Here is a 17,040-nt window from a genome sequence, read left to right as displayed (position 1 = left end):
TTAGGAGCCCAGGTCTAGGCGCTGGGCGGGTTCGAGGCGGAGACCCCGGATGCCGAGCCCTCGGAGGCAAAGAGGGCCTCTGGGAAAGGAGCCGCGCTTGCGGCGGGGGCGGGGCTTGGAGGTACAGACGCCCCTCTTCCAACTTGCACCGTGGAGCGTGAAGCCAGAAGGCGCGAGCTTCGCGCAGGGGGCGGGGCCTGGGGCGCGTGGCTGGACGAGAGCGGTGCATGCCCCGGTGACGTCACGCCCCAGGCTCCGCCCATTCGCGCCTCCGGCTCGACTGGCGCTGTGTGGAGACGCCAACATGGCGGTGAGTCACTGTTGCGGTTTCGCCTAGAGCGCCTGTCCGCAGTACGGGTAACGGCCCCGCGTCGCCCTGCCCGACCCGTCCTGGGGGAGCCGTGTTGCGCGGAGCCGCGGGTCGGCCTCTCGGTCCGACCCGAGCGGGGCGCACGCTGGGAGGCCTACTCAGGCCAAAATGGCCGCGGCCCCGAGTTATCGTTGAGGGGGAGGGCGGAGGGGCTCCTGCTGTGGGAGGGGGCCTGGGCCTTTCGCGGGGACGAATACTGAGCCGTGCCGAGCAGCGGATCCGTACCTGAGCGGGTTGCCGAGGTATGACGCGGGGAGCGGGCCCCGGCACCTGAGGTGCCCGAGAGCAGACGGGCCTGGGGATGGCCTGGCGGGCGGGGGTGGGGCAGGGGCCTGGCGGGCGGGGGGAGGGGCGTGCGCGTGGGGACCTGGCGCCTGACCCTAGGGGGACCTGGCCACGCCTGGGGGCGTGGAGTCTGGAGGTACTGATACCTGGCGGGGTCCGTGAGAACGCGGAGACCTTGGGGAGGGGAATTGAGGTCTGACTCGGGGGAGACTTGGGGCGGGTGGATGACTTGACCTTGGCGAAGTCCTGAGCCCCCGTAGGAGGGTGGGCGCCTTGGGGCTACCAGAGGAGGAGTGGGTAGAAGCACCTGGGACCTTGAAACTCTGTGGAGTAAGGAGTTTGGATATTTGAGAGCAAGTAAAAAGAGGTTGTGGGCATCAGGAGTGCTAATGTTCTCTGCGCTTGTGGTGGGTTCTCAGGTGTGGTTGGCCGGTAAAGGACTTTCTATCAGGAAAAGACTGTGTGGCCTGCTGTTTTCTGGAACAGGGTGTCAGATTTCCGTTTTTATGCTCCTTTATTTCCATCATCCTTGGTGTTCCCATCTGCAGTGCTTACAGCAGCAGGACTCTTCTGCTCAGCTAGGTTGTCAGAGGTCCTGAACGTCTGGAAAAGCCCCCCTGCTCTCTTACTAGCCCTTCTTTCTTCTCTCTCCTCGTTCTGTTTTTCCAGTGCATTCTTCAACCAGGTGTGGAAAAACCACTTGCATGTTATATTTTCTATTAAGATTACCTTCTAGAAGAGACATTGAGCATTTACAATGTAAAAAACGTAATTGCTGGACTTCAGTCGCTGTTTCTGTTATTTACTTGAGTTAGTGTACTTAAGTCATTTTAGTGCAAATATTGTGTGTATTTTGATGACTTAAGTGACACAGTATACAGTAACAGGATGTTGAATTAGTCTGTGTCTTTAGATTTGTCCCCTGGATTGTGTGTTTTGTTCCTTGAGAAAAAGGTAAACTGAACTAAAACATGGGAACCATAGCAAAATAAATTTCAGTTTCACAAAACCTTGATATGGGATAATCTGCTTTATTTGAATGACTTTAAGTTAACCAGACATTCTCTTTGCGGGGAAATGACTTTTGCTTGGAACCTTCAGCTGCTTTTAAAGTATATATTTCTTATATAATGTGCCATGGAAAAACTGATTAGATTACATTTTGTGAATACCAACTTTATGGTACCATTTTCACAACAGTATTTACAAAGCCCATTTCATGAATTGCTAAAGCAAAGACAGCAGTTTATTTCTCAGAGGAATTTTGTTTTCTTGGCTTTTAAATTTGATAACCATAGCCTAGATAGACGTATTCCTTATATTTTATTGTTACCATAAACAGGGGTGGAATCGGAACTGCTTTTAATTGTTGGTCAGTAAAAATTGTATACCCATTCACTCTTGAAGGCATAAGAAAAATTTGCAATTATTGAAAATGATAGCTTTATTTTATGTAGTTTTTTAAATTTTATAAAGCTTTTTTATAGTTCTGTAAGCATTCAGAATTAAGTATTAATCACATGTATAAAATAGAATTCAACAGTGTTTTTAATTAACACTGAGTACAGTTTTCAATTGTGAGGCTGAGAGCAACTCAGGAAATCCAGCAAGGTTCTGTATGAATTTAAATCACATTGGTAATAAAAACATTGAGAGCGTATAGCTGTGTGTTGGGAGGTCCCTGGTAGAGGAACTTGACAGGCTGGCCCTATCTACTGTTACATTTTTCTCTTTGTTTAGCGGTTTTGTCAAAGTTCCACCTGTGTAGCATAACTGGCTAGCTCTGCCCATGCGTTCTTGTTAAATCTAAGTAAGGCAGCTGCTGGATTTTGGTGTAATACTTGATTTACCATCAGGAGAAGCTATTTTTTAATATGTTCTTGACACATAATAGGCTGAATTTTTTCATCTGGAAAATGTTAGGAGTTGGAAGCCAGCTGGAACCCCAGCAAACTCTGTTAGTGGCAGGTAATAAAAATTGAATCCAATTTTCTGTATTGTATAAGTCCCAGACACCTGATATGTCATCGAGTCCTCGTAGTACTCCTTCGAGGTATGTATTATGATGCTCATTTTGTTGATGAGGAAAATGGGGCTCAGTACAGTATATGGTGTAGGAGCCCCAGTGTGGTAAGTGGTGGGGATCCAAGTAGGAATGTGGGAGGCGTGGCTCCCAGACCTTGCCTGTGCCCTGAGGTAGGATGGGCCTGAGCCTAGGTTGGTGCTTGTGGTGGCAAAATCTAGCCTGCACACAAATGCTTAGTGGTGGGGCCTGCTGGTGGAGGCTGGGTTACTGCCATACTTTACAGTGTTCCCTGGATCCTGCCCCTGTAGTTTGGATGCCAGTTTGGATTGTGAATTAGGGCCACGTTCTTCAGACTTTGGAAAACTACCCTCCCCAGAATGGGGAAGCCAAGGAAGTATCTGGCCTGGTGTCATTAGGATGGTAACGATAACACAGCCCCACCTCTGGAAGATCTCCCAGAGGCTGCAGTCGCTTGGGAAAGGTACTGGAGCACAGGCAGCCCCCCTTGCTGCAGCAGGTCACCTGTTAACATCCCTGATTGCAAGTCCCTGCTTGGTCAGGTCTGGCTGCAACCAGGTTTACAGTGGTCCTGGTCATACCCAGGCCAGCCCCACCCACAGGTCTCTAGACCCTTCCAGAGTGAACCTTACCCACCAGGCCCTGTCCATCCCCCGAGCTTAGGTCCAAGCAGCACAGACTGGCAAGGAGAGTCTGATGTCACTGCCTCAGTTGGGGAGGGCTGGGGTGCACTCAGACTTCTACCTCTACACCCCAAACAGTGTTGTGTCAGACATCCAGGAGAGTGAGGCTTGTGGGAACCTCTTGCTGAGTTTGAAGCAGTCCTGACAGGTGACTGCACCTAAGCAACACCTCCCATTTATTCCCAGATGGGAATGACTGGAAGTTGACCCGGGAATGGCAAGGCACCAAGTTGTCCTGCTAGAATGTGGTTGCTGTGCCTCCGTAAGGCTCAGGCACAGGTTAGGGACCTCCTGAAAGTAGCTCTTGGGAGGTAGTTTTAAGTGGCAACTCTGAACTGCAAACACAAGTATATTTTAAGGAAAACCTTTCAATGATAGATACATTAGTTCCTACACTATTGAAATATGGATTTTTAATTTTCATTTTATCCATTTTAGAACCAAAAATTAACTCATCAACATCAGAGCCTAAGTAAATTGCTGTTTTTTTTCTACACATGCATCTGTTTCTGATTTTTTAATAGTTTTATATATAATTTTTAATAGTTTTAATAGTTCTTTTTTCTGGCATTCAGACAGCTTATTCATCTACCAATGTGTATATCTGAATTATCAGAACAAATACATCAAAATTAAAAGCGTTTTCCAATCTCATTTAAAATTATTTTTTCACATGAATATAATTGGTGTTCCTTTGTGTGCTTACAGAGGTAAGGGGACAAAGTTGGTTGATCTGGATAAGTAACTGAGTAGTCTTGGAAAAATAAGAAAAACCTGTAGAAAGGGTATTAGTGACTTTGTGTTCATTCTCTTTTTATTCTATATTAGTGAATTGAAAGTTTGTGCAACTTTACATCAGGGATTGCAGATGCTCTTTTAAGGGCCAGACATGCACATGAATAAATTGAATCTAAGATGGTAGAGTGGGGGGGGGCGTCAAGATAGAGCCTGCACCCTGACACACCCCAACCTGTCATCTATCATGTGGGACTGAACCCCGTAAGGCGAGTCTTCCTGGTTTCCCAGACGACCCACAGTTGCTTCTCTGTGTGAAAGCCTCCAAGTTGGGAATACCAGCACCAAATTCAGACTGTTTGGGACAAATGACAGCTGCCTCCACTGTATGACCTCTCCTTCATGTTTTTGAAGCTTTAATCACAAAACGATAATGTAGAAGATGTTATAGATGTTTGGTATTTAAAAGGAAGAGTATGTATCCCAGCTAGTTGGAGGAGCCCCCCATTTGGACTGGTTTAGTCAGTTAAGGTTCTGTGTTTTTTTGTTTTTTGTTTTTTTAAGTTCATGTTAAGAAGTTAGTACTAGTGTTTATTTTATTTGTGGCTCTTGAGTTCTGATAGCTTATTCATTCAAGCCACATATTGAGCTCTAATTCAGAACAAGTAAGCAGCTTTGACAAAGCACAGAGATTTTTTGTCTATTTGATTTGTTTTTTTTGCATGTCTCTATGTCTGTGATGCCTTAAATCTGAAGTCTGCTGTTTACTCATAGAACAGTCTTTCGAGTCTTGGTGGAAAAAGGTTTTGGCTCAGTTGGTAATCGTTCCCTTGTTCTGTCCCTTAAACCAAGGTGTTCACCACCAGCTGCTCTTTTCTGTTATTGTGTGTGCTATGTGATTATTTTAATTGAGGTTGCCAGATGTATTTTGGCTGGAAACTTCGTTTGTAAGTATGTTGGGGAACAGGGCTTCTGTTAGAGTAGATGCTTTGCTTTCGGCATTTTTTGTTTTTCTCCAAATTTGCATCTGTGGTAGGTACATCACTGTCTGTTTGCCTCTTTTAAATTAATGTCCTCCAAGTCACCTATTTGTCACTGTGGATTAGGAATGGAAAATTTCTTCGCTTTGTTTGTAACATTTTGTATTTTGGAACGTTAGTTCTGTCTGCTGAGGTTGACTCTTTGATGGATTTTGCTCTCCCTGAGAAGAATGGGCTGTAACATCTAAGACCCTTGGAATGAATGCTTTTAAAAAGCCAGTAGCTTTTTCTTTTTTCTTTTTTTAATTTGTTTTTATTAAGATGTCATTGATACACAATCTTATGAAGGTTTCATATGAGCAACATTGTGGTTACTACATTCACCCATATTATTGAGTCCCCCACACACACCCTTCCACAGTCACTGACCATCAGTGTAGCAAGATGCCACAGAGTCACTACTTGTCCTCTCTGTGTTACACTGTCTTCCCCATGACACCCCCATACCATGTGTACTCATCGTAATACCCCTCAATCCCCTTCTCCACCCCCCTTTGGTAACCACTAGTCCCTTCTTTGAGTGTGTGAGTCCGCTGCTGTTTTGTTTCTTCAGTTTTTCTTTGTTGTTATATTCCACAAATGAATAAATGAGGGAAATAATTTGGTCCTTGTCCTTCTTTGCCTGGCACCAGTAGCTTCTTTTTAATTTTGAATGTCATTGTTTGAATCCAGGGCTGGTGGTGTGACATCTGGTGTACTTGCTCGTGAGAACCTCACATTGGCAGTCTGGTCCTGCCTTCCTCTGCTGACATGAGAGGCGCACACATTAAATCAGCGTAGATGTGGCTGCAGATGTTTCTCTGCCCCTTGAACATCAGGGCTGGAACCAGGTGACCCTCTCCAGTCCCCAGACTTTGACTTTTCCTTTTGGTTCACAGCAGTTGGAAATCCTTTCACTTGTACTCCTTTTGGAGGGTATGTATATGATGCTTTTTCTTTAGTTTAGCCAGTGTATCATCAGGATGGTGTTCCTAAGCACCTGACCAGCCGGGCTCACCATGTAGCCATCCTGCGTGTGGGACCATACTCCTTTTCAGAAGGATGGAAGAGAATTCCAGGAGTTGCTCTGATACGCACAGAATCTGGCTCACCATGGAGGCTCAGTAATTCCTGTCACCAATCTCTGGAACACCAAGCAGCCTGGCTGTTTTGGAGCTGGAGACTCTGACTGCAGTTAAAGAAGGTTGCAGGTGGCGGCCAGGGAATAACATCCCCTGTCATCTTCTCAAGAGCTCAAAGATTGAGCTCATCAGACTCCTTTCCAGTGCATCGGGATGTTTCCTGGGGTATCTGGATCTGAAATGGGCATTTCACTTGGAGAATGCACATAAGGGTTTCACGGGAAAAAAGAAAATCCTGTTAAAATCAGAATTATATGGGTATGAATGTATAATATGTTCATGTTTTGAATATAAAGCCCTGCAAACCTAAGTGCCAAATGAAATAATTGCTGGGTGTGTTTGTATGCCATATATGCGTGTACACGTAAAGTAATTGAAATGTGATCTTACTGCCAATAAAACAGATATGGAAATACTTTCCCTGATCAGTGTCTTTGGTGACCTTATTAGCATTCGGGTATCGCACGTCACAAAGAACCATCTAAATTCTGAATGTTACTCGACCCTGTGAGTAGTTACGGACGTGCCTGGAAAACTGGGCTGTGTCTGGGACGCTGGAATGTAGGTTTTCTCTCAGCACTGCAAGATAGGTGATCGTCCATGTTGAGGTTTTCAGCTGCCCAGCCGTGACATTTAACCTTGGGCTGCCTTATTTTTCACCCCTTGGAGGAGTGTCAGGACAGGGTGATAAGTAGGTGAAGAGCTGTGTCACAGAAGGAAGGGACCACGATTTACAAAGTACTGTCTGAGGTTTCTCAGCACCGTTACTCCAGGAAACTATTTTTTTCCACTTGATTATTTTCTCAGACTCTAATGTTTTTGGTTTCGTATGTGTGTGTGTACCTGTTGAGTATGATTCTTTGAAATCAGTGTACAAGAGAAATCGTTACAGCAGACCCAGGGTGACCTGACTTCCCTCCTGGCTGTTCCTAAGATATTTCAGCAGCTGCCTGTAGATTGCTCAGATACGCCCTTCTGAAGAGAACTCCACATTCAAGGTCTGATGTACCTTTTAGGATTGGCCTTTTAGGAGCAAGTGAGAGCCTGTCCCACAGGAGAGAGCCCTGGGTCATGGATCCTGGATTCCTCACACGAGTGAGTCTCTTCTGTATGCCAAGCCTCTGTGTATGTCCCTGTCAACAAGGTGACCAGTTGAACAAAATAGTATCGATGGGTCTTGCCATCCATGCATTTTAAATCTTACCTAGATGATGTACCCAAAAAAAGCCTGACTCCCCAAAACTTTGAGACCAGCAAGTCATCAGAAGACATTTGCCTTGGGAATGCAAAGATGAGGGTGCCAGCCAGGACTTGTAAATCTTCGTTCACACAGGTGTGCTTAAGTACTGCTTTTCCTGCATTAACAGGTGCCCCATGCTTTGCCCCCAGCTTCCTGTCTCAGCTCTTCTCCCTCCCAGTCAGGTGGCACCAGCCAGGTCCTCACTGTCGTGATTGCCTAGTTGTCGTGGGAACAGCAGCCCTTGATGTTGTGTACGGTGGCACACTCCTTGAGCAACAGGTGACTCCAGACAGCAACAGCACAAAACAGCCTCGTCCCTTGAGGGAGGCTTCACCAAGGGTAATTTGTAGTTTTTATTCCTGTTCTTCAACCACCAACTCCCAATTTCTCGGTCTTCGTCAGGGGTTGAAAACTGGCAGCCTGCAGGCCACATTGGAGTCTATGCCTGCTTTCTTGGGCCTGTGTGGAGGGATTTGTGCTTGCTTTATTAGAATTAGTTGCCAGCATTAAAAAATTGGGAGACTACAAAAACCCTGAGGTTTCTAACATCGGATAAAACCAGAAGATCTGGCAACTCTGGGCTGCATCATGAGTGCCTGCTTGGGCAAGGCCCTGTAGCCTGAGGTCTGGTCAAGAGGTAAGTATTCCCATTTTACAGGAGAGTAGGAGGCTAGAAGGAATAAGTGACTTGCTCAGGCCCCCCAGTGAGCAGAGCCAGGGTTGGAAGCCAGGTGGTGTAGCTCTGGCTGCCCTGCCTGTTCCCCTGGGCCATGGTGCCTCCCAGTTGCTGAGCTTGAAATCCCTGTGACTAACGATTCTTGTGCAGAGCCCTCTCATCCTCTTCTCCGTCATCGGCTCTCGGAACATCTCACATGTGCCCACGGGATTTTAATGTATGGAAATGCCTGCATGAGGACCCGGAGAGGCTGATGCTGTTGAATAAAGTACTGCGTTTCCCCAGAGAAGAAGACGTGCCACTCGGGGCCATGCACAGTTTGCAGTTTAACCTCAGCAAAGGCTTTCTGATACCCCATTCAGCAGGGCTGCTTAACCTGGGCCTCTGAAGCCCCTGCTGATTACAGAACCAGCTGAGCCCTTTCTAGGGCTGGAAGTCACAGTTTTCATCTGATTTTTAAAGGACCCAGAAAAAGGCTATTAGAAATTGAGAAGTCTAGGTGATCAGGGAACTCCCATAAAGGGGAGCCTGAGAAAGGGTGTGGGGTACTGTTCCTTCAGTCCTCGGGCAGGGAGCCCAGGTGGGAGCAACAGCCTCTGCTGCCTACCCAGCCACTTTCCCCCCGGGCATGGCTCTAATCCCTGACCCCTAACCCCGGGGACCCCACCCTGTCCTTGTAGCTGAGTTTCTCAGAAGTAGCATCTTTGGCATTGGGTCTGTATCATTCTCGGGTGGACACTGGGGTGTTGAGCAGCATGCTAGGCCCCAACCCACTTGGTGTAGATGCACCACCCACTGTGACAGCCACAGATGGCCCCAGCTTCACCCATTGTCCCCTAGGGGCAGAATCCCTCCAATGTGAGAACCCCTGCTCTAGATTCTACCCTGGGTTTGACAACCATGTGGGGCCTGCTGTGGAAAATCTGTCCCATGAGCAGTCGTTCAGCTAACTCATCTCCTAAAACCAGTGTGGGGTGTGGGTTCCCAAAATGTTCCTGTCCTTGCAGCTCTTCCCATCTGGAAATGGCGTTGATGTCCCTACCCCTTGAATCTGGGCTTCCTCAGACTTTGTCTTGCTTGGCCAGTAGACTGCAGCGAAAGTGACCCTGCCATAGACTGAAGGTGTGTGTCCACCCCCAGAACCATATGCTGGAAGCTAGTTTCCAAGGATTAGGTGCCACAGATATGCCCCCCAACCTGAGGGGCACGCTATGCTCCACTTCCTCATAGAGCCTACTCAGCTGAATGAAGGCCAGGCAGCCCCTTGTTCTCTCAGTCCGTAAACAGCTGTGTGTTGGTGGCTTCTTGGTGTCATGAGCAGTTATTCAGGATAAGGTGGGTTGGGTGTTCCCTTTCTGGATCACGTCTGCCATTTTAATCATTGTCATCAAACATTTAGTATGCTTGACTGCACTTGGAGGTACTGGGAAGCCCCTGGCCACCAGAGCCACCTTTAGCCAAACTTGTCCCAGGGGACATGGCATCTCATGTTGTGTTCCCATTTCCATCCCTTTGAATGAGGCCCTGAGTGTGTCATGTCCCATAATAATGGACCTTACCCGCAGGTTCTCTCTACGGCATCACCACCTGGATTAGTCTGCTCAGACTGTCATGGACAATACATTTATTGTCTCACCGTTCTGGAGACTGGGTCCAAGGTTATGGTGCCAGCAGGGCTGGTTTCTCCTGAGGCCTTGCAAATGACCTTGCTTTGTCCTCACATAGCCTTCCCTCCATGTGTGCATCCTTGGTGTCTCTTCTTATAAGAGCACCAGTCCTATTGGATTAGGACCCTACCCTTTGTGTCCACATTTAACTAACTCTTTAAAGGCCCTATCTCCAGCGTACAGTCTCACTGGGAGGTAAGGCTTTATGTGAATTTGGGGGGCACACCCAGTTTAGTCTACTGCACTCCCTTAGCATCCTAAAACAGATCTTGTCATGAGATACCCTAGTGACTCCCCATTGCTTCCTGGATAAAACCCAGATTCTGCCTAGCATCTGAGAGCCCCAAGCGCACTTTCCAGCCTCCTCTCACCCAGCATATCTGTCCCTCAGCTCACAGGACTGTTTACTTGTCAACTCCATGCTTTTCTCCCATTCCGACATCTGTGCCAGGCCCTTCTCTCAGCCCAGTGAGCTGCATCTGAGCCCCTCACCCTTGTGCCAAAATCCCAGTCACCTTCACTTGTGGCTATGGAAATCTAAATGAATTAAAATTTTAAAAACCTTAAGTTGTGCTCCTCAGTCACTTTAGCCACATTTAAGTGTGTAGGAGCCATATGTGGCCAGTGCTGCCATATATTGGACAGTGCAGTTCTAAAATGGACCAGGATGGGGAAACTTCTAGCCCATGTGGAAGGGCAGTATGGAGAATAGGTTAGTGTTAAAAATGAACGAACCACAGAAAGATGGCAGTGTGAGAGGTGAGACAGGCTTCCTCCTAAAACCGCATTTAATACGAAAATACAATTAATACAACTAGTCCTGAGAGAGCAATGGGAAAGAGGACTGCGCCAGACTGCATACACCTGGAGAAAAGAGCAGACCTCATGGAACAGGGTAACATACCAAAGCTGTGACCCAGCGGGACCCAAGCCCTTCCCCCACCCCAGCTCACTGGTGGGAGGAAGAGAAACTGAGCAGGGAGGGAGTGGAGGCCTGGGACTGCTGAGTACCTAACTCCGGAGATCTGCTCTGGGAGCACAAACCTACATTTCATGCTGCTTTCATGATACTCTCGTGATTATGGGGTTGGAAAGCTAAGACAGGCAGATTTCCTGGAGAAACTGAGATTCCAGCTGCTTGTGGAAAGCAGGGATACATATCTGGCTGCTCTGGGACAAAAGCTTATACCTGCATGCTTGGCTCACTGGTTCAGGCAGTGGAGGCAGGCATAGCAGCCGGGAAGCGGGGAACAGCTCTTTCCTCCCCCCAAGCACCAATCCCACTCCCTTGTGACCCCCGACATTGCTTCAGTGTATGAGCATCTCCAGAGAGTAGAGCTTCTGGACACTAGAGGGCGCCATACACAAACATGAAACACCAAAGGAATCTGGTCCAGAGTAAAGTTAATATAACCCCTGAGAAAGATGACATGACTCTTCCTGAAAGGGAGTTCAAAATAAAAATCATTAACATACTAATGGAGGTACGGAAAGATATTCAGGAACTCAGGAATAAATTCCGTTCGGAGATCCACTTGTTGAAGAGCACAATGGAGAGTATTAAAAGCAGACTAGATATGGTGGATGAGACAATAAATGAAATAGAAACTAGAGAAGGAATACAAAGAAGCTGAGGCACAGAGAGAAAAAAGGATCTCTAAGAATGAAAGAATGTTGAGAGAACTGTGTGACTAACCCAAACGGAACAATATTTGCATTATAGGAGTACCAGAAGAAGAGAGAGAAAGGGATAGAAAGTGTCTTTGAGGAGGTAATTGCTGTAAACTTCCCCGATCTTGGGAAGGAGATAGTCTCTCAGGCCATGGAGATCCACAGATCCCCCAACACAAGGGACCCAAGGAAGACAGCACCAAGACATATAGTAATTAAAATGGGAAAGATCAAGGATAAGTACAGAATGTTAAAAGCAGCCAGAGAGAGAAATAAGATCACATACAAAGGAAAGCCCATCAGCCTAACATCAGACTTCTCAGCAGAAACCTTACAGGCCAGAAGGGAGTGGCATGATGTATTTAATGCAATGAAGCAGAAAGGCCTGGAACCAAGATTACTTTATCTGGAAAGATTATCATGTAAATTTGAAAGAGGAATTAAACAATTTCCAGATAAGCAAAAGCTGAGAGAATTTACCTCCCAAAAACCATCTTTACAGCCTATTTTGGAGGGAGTGCTATAGATGAAAGTGCTCCTAAGGTTTAATAGCTGTCACCAAACGTAATAAAACCACAGTAAAGAAAGTAGAACAGCTAATTACTAAGCAAATGCAAAATTAAATTAACTATCCCTAAAGTCAATCAAGGGATAGACAAAGAGTACAGAATATGATACCTAATATATAAAGAATGGAGGAGGAAGAAAAAGGAGGAGAAAAATAAAAGAACCCTTAGATTGTGTTTGTAATAGCATATTAAGTGAGTTAAGTTAGACTCTTAGATAGTAAGGAAGATACCCTTGAACCTTTGGTAACTACAAATCTAAAGTCTGCAATGGCAATAAGTACATACCTATTGATAATCATCCTAAATGTAAATGGACTGCACGCACCAGTTAAAAGACACAGTCACTGAATGGATAAAAAACAAGACCCATCTATATGCTGCCTACCAGAGACTCACTTCAAACCCAAAGACATACACAGACTAAAAGTGAAGGGATGGAAAAAGATATTTCATGCAACTAATAGAAAAAAGCAGGTGTTGCAGTACTTGTATCAGACAAAATAGACTTCAAAACAAAGACAGTCACAAGAGACAAAGAAGTACATTACATAGGGTCAATCCAACAAGAAGATATAATCATTATAAATATCTATGCTCCCAACACAGGAGCACCTACATATGTGAAACAAATACTAACAGAATTGAAAGGGGAACTAGAATGCAATGCATTCATTCTAGGAAACTTCAACACTCCACTCACTCTGAAGGACAGATCAACCAGGCAGAAAATAAGGACACAGAGGCACTGAACAACACATTAGAACAGATGAACCTAACAGACATCTGCAGAACTCTACACCCAAAAGCAGCTGAATACACATTCTTCTCAAGTGCACATAGAACATTTTCAAGAATAGGTCACATACTAGGCCACAAAAAGAGCCTCAGTAAATTCAAAAAGATTGAAATTGTACCAACCAGTTTCTCAGACCACAAAGGTATAAAACTAGAAATAAATTACGCAAAGAAAATGAAAAATCCCAGAAACACATGGAGGCTTCACAACTTGCTCCTGAATAACCAATGAATCAATGACCAAATAAAAACAGATCAAGCAATATATGGAGACAAATGACAACAATAATTCAAGACTGCAAAATCTGTGAGATGCAGCAAAGGCCGTGCTAAGAGGAAAGTATATTGCAATACAGGCCTACCTCAGGAAAGAAGAACAGTCCCATATAAGCAGTCTAAACTCATAATTAATGAAACTAGAAAAAGAACAGATGAAGCCCAAAGTCAGTAGAAGGAGGGACATAATAAAGGTTAGAGCAGAAGTAAATAAAATCAAGACGAATGAAACTATAGAAAGAATCAATGAAAGCAAGAGCTGGTTCTTCAAGAAAATAAACAAAATAGGTAAACCTCAAAGTCTACATACGTAAATAGAATCAGAAATAAGAAAGGAAAAATCACTATGGACACCACAGAAATACAAATAATTATTAGAGAATACTATAAAAAATTATATGCTAACAAACTGGATAACCTAGGAGAAATGGACAACTTTCTAGGAAAATACAACTTTCCAAGGCTGACCAAGGAAGAAACAGAAAATCTGAACAGACCAATTACCAGCAACAAAATTGAACTGGTAATCAAAAAACTTCCTAAGAACAAAATCCCTGAACCAGATGGCTTCACTGCTGAATTTTATCAAACATATAGTGAAGACCTAATACCCATCCTCCTTAAAGTTTTCCGAAGAGTAGAACAAGAGGGAATACTTCCAAATTCATTCAATGAGGCCAGCATCACTCTAATACCAAAACCAGGCAAAGACACGGCAAAAAAAAATTACAGACCAATATCCCTGATGAACATAGGTGCAAAAATACTCAACAAAATATTAGCAAACCGAATTAAAAAATTCATCAAAAAGATCATCCATCAAGATCAAGTAGGATTTATTACAGGGATGCAAGGATGGTACAACATTTGAAAATCCATCAACATCATCCACCACATTAGCAAAAAGAAGGACAAAAACCACACTATCATCTCCATAGATGCTGAAAAAGCATTTGACAAAATTCAACATTCATTCATGATAAAAACTCTCAACAAAATGGGTATAGAGGGCAAGTACCTCAACATAATAAAGGCCATAGATGACAAACCTACAGCCAACATCATACTTAACAGTGAGAAGCTGAAAGCTTTTCCTTTAAGATTGGGAACAAGACAAGGATGCCCACTTTCCCCACTTCTATTCAACATAGTACTGGAGGTCCTGGCCACAGCAGTCAGACAACACAAAGAAATAAAAGGCATCCGGATTGGCAAAGAAGAAATTAAACTGTCCCTGTTTGCAGATGACATGATTTTGTACATAAAAAACCCTAAAGAATCCACTCCATAACTAACTAGATCTAGTATCTGAATTCAGCAAAGTTGCAGTATACAAAATTAACACACAGAAATCTGTGGCATTCCTATACACTTAACAATGAACAATGAACTAGCAGAGAGAGAAATCAGGAAAACAATTCCATTCACAGTTGCATCAAAAAGAATAAAATACCTAGGAATAAACCTAACTAAGGAAGTGAAAGACCTATACCCTGAAAAGTACAAGACACTCTTAAGAGAAATTAAAGAAGATACCAATAAATGGAAACCCATCCCATGCTCATGGATAGGAAGAATTAATACTGTCAAAATGGCCATCCTGCCTAAAGCAATCTATAGATTCAATGCAATTCCTATCAAAATACCAAAAGCATTCTTCAATGAACTAGAGAAAATTAATCTAAAATTCATATGGAACCACAGAAGTCCTCAAATAGCCAAAGCAATTCTGAGAAGGAAGAATAAAGCTGGGGGCATTATGCTCCCCAACTTCAAGCTCTACTACAAACCACAGTAATCAAGACAATTTGGTACTGGCACAAGAATAGACCCATAGACCAATGGAACAGACTAGAGAGCCCAGATATAAAGCCAAGCATATATGGTCAATGAATATATGATAAAGGAGCCATGGATATACAGTGGGGAAATGACAGCTTCTTCAACAGCTGGTGTTGGCAAAACTGGACAGCTCCATGCAAGAGAATGAAACTGGATTATTGTTTAACCCCATACACAAAAGTAAACTCGAAATGGATTAAAGACTTGAATGTAAGTCATGAAACCATAAAACTCTTAGAAGACAACATAGGCAAACATCTCCTGAATATAAGCATGAGCAACTTCTTCCTGAACGCATCTTGAGCAAGGGAAACTAAAGCAAAAATAAACTCATGGGACTACATGAAACTAAAAAGTTTCTGTATGGCAAAGGACACCATCAGCAGAACAAAAAGGCATCCTACAGTATGGGAGAATATATTTGTAAATGACATATCCAACAAGGGGTCAACATCCAAAATATATAAAGTACTTACACACCTCAACACCCAAAAAGCAAATAACCTGATTAACAAATGGGCAGAGGATATGAAGAGACAGTTCTCCAAAGAAGAAATTCAGATGGCCAACAGACACATGAAAAGATGCTCCACATCACTAATCATCAGGGAAATGCAAATTAAAACCACAATGAGGTATCACCTCACACCAGTAAGGATGGCCAGCATCGAAAAGACTAAGAACAGCAAATGCTGGCAGGGATGCGGAGAAAGGGGAACCCTCCTACACCGCTGGTGGGAATGTAAAATACTTCAACCATTGTGGAAAGCAGTATGGAGGTTCCTCAAAAAACTAAAAATAGAAATACCATTTGACCCTGGAATCCCACTCCTTGGAATTTACCCAAAGAATACAACTTCTCAGATTAAAAAAGACATATGCACCCCTATGTTTATTGCAGCACTTTTTACAATAGCCAAGATATGGAAGCAACCAAAGTGTCCATCGGTAGATGAATGGATAAAGAAGAGGTGGTACATATACACAGTGGAATTCTATTCGACTGTAAGAAAGAAACAAATCCTACCATTTGCAGCATGGATGGAGCTAGAGGGTATTATGCTCAGTGAAATAAGCCAGGCAGAGAAAGACAGATGCCAAATGATTTTGCTCATTTGTGGAGTATGACAATGAGGCAAAACTGAAGGAATAAAATAGCAGCAGACTCAAAGACTCCAAGAATGAACTAGTGGTTACCAAAGGGGAGGGGTGTCAGAGGGTGGGTGGGGAGGGAGGGAGAAGGGGACTGAGGGGTATTATGTTTAGTACACATGGTGTGGGGGATCATGGGGAGAGCAGTGTAGCACAGAGAAGGCACACAGTGGATCTGTGGCATCTTGCTGCACTGATGGACAGTGACTGCATTGGGGTCTGGGTAGGGACTTGATCATATGGGTAAATGTAGTAACCACATTGTTTTTTCATGTAAAACCTCCATAAGAGTGTAAATCATACCTTGATAAAAAAATGAATGAACCACACGTATTGTACCTAGCTGGGTACATTTCAGACAACCTGGGGAGTAGGGGTGGAGAAGCCACTTGCAGAGGCAGATACACATGCAACGACATAGCTTTGCACAGATGTGACACTGAAAATAACATGGGATGAAGACTCATACATATGTAGTAAAAATAGAAAAATCACAGCCAACCTGAGGGTGGAAGGATAGGGGATCTGATTAGGAAGGAGCTTCAGTTTTCTCTATTTATTTACAGAAGATGCTCTGAAGCAAGTAAGGCAAAATATTAACACTACATCCACGTAGTGTGCATTCATTGTGGTCTGTGTTTGAAATATTTTGTAATAAAGAAGTCTTGATATGGAGAGGATTTGGAGAGCTAGTCAACTATCTTTATCTGCTTTTTGACCAAGAAAATCTCTTAAGACTGTAAGAAGAGAACCATAAATCTCACGAAATGGCTGACTTGAGGTATCTCAACGTGCCTTCATAACAGGATGGTTCTGTTCTTCCTGGGAGAGATGAAAATACCAGTGTTATAAAGTGGAGAATGTGTTTTAATGG

General features: G+C 44.2%; 1 protein-coding gene across 5 annotated transcripts in view; it reads left to right on the top strand.

Annotated features, from left to right (window-relative positions):
* The window catches only part of ZFR2 (zinc finger RNA binding protein 2), a 39,744-nt gene continuing 22,704 nt past the window's right edge, over window positions 1–17,040 (top strand). The window contains exon 1 of one of the 5 annotated variants that reach the window (XM_037018252.2): window positions 1–310. In XM_037018252.2, the coding sequence (XP_036874147.2) occupies window positions 50–310 (261 nt within the window). In that variant the 5' untranslated portion in view covers window positions 1–49. Of the gene's footprint in view, window positions 311–367; window positions 613–17,040 lie in introns of those variants that run through there. The other 4 variants (XM_037018253.2, XM_037018254.2, XR_005061315.2 and 1 more) reach the window with 4 other exon arrangements.

This window comes from Manis javanica, chromosome 13 (genome assembly GCF_040802235.1).
Source record: "Manis javanica isolate MJ-LG chromosome 13, MJ_LKY, whole genome shotgun sequence".
Classification (NCBI taxonomy): Eukaryota; Metazoa; Chordata; class Mammalia; order Pholidota; family Manidae; genus Manis; species Manis javanica.
The sequence above is the reverse complement of the archived record's forward strand: the minus strand, read 5'-3'. Positions and strand labels throughout refer to the sequence as shown.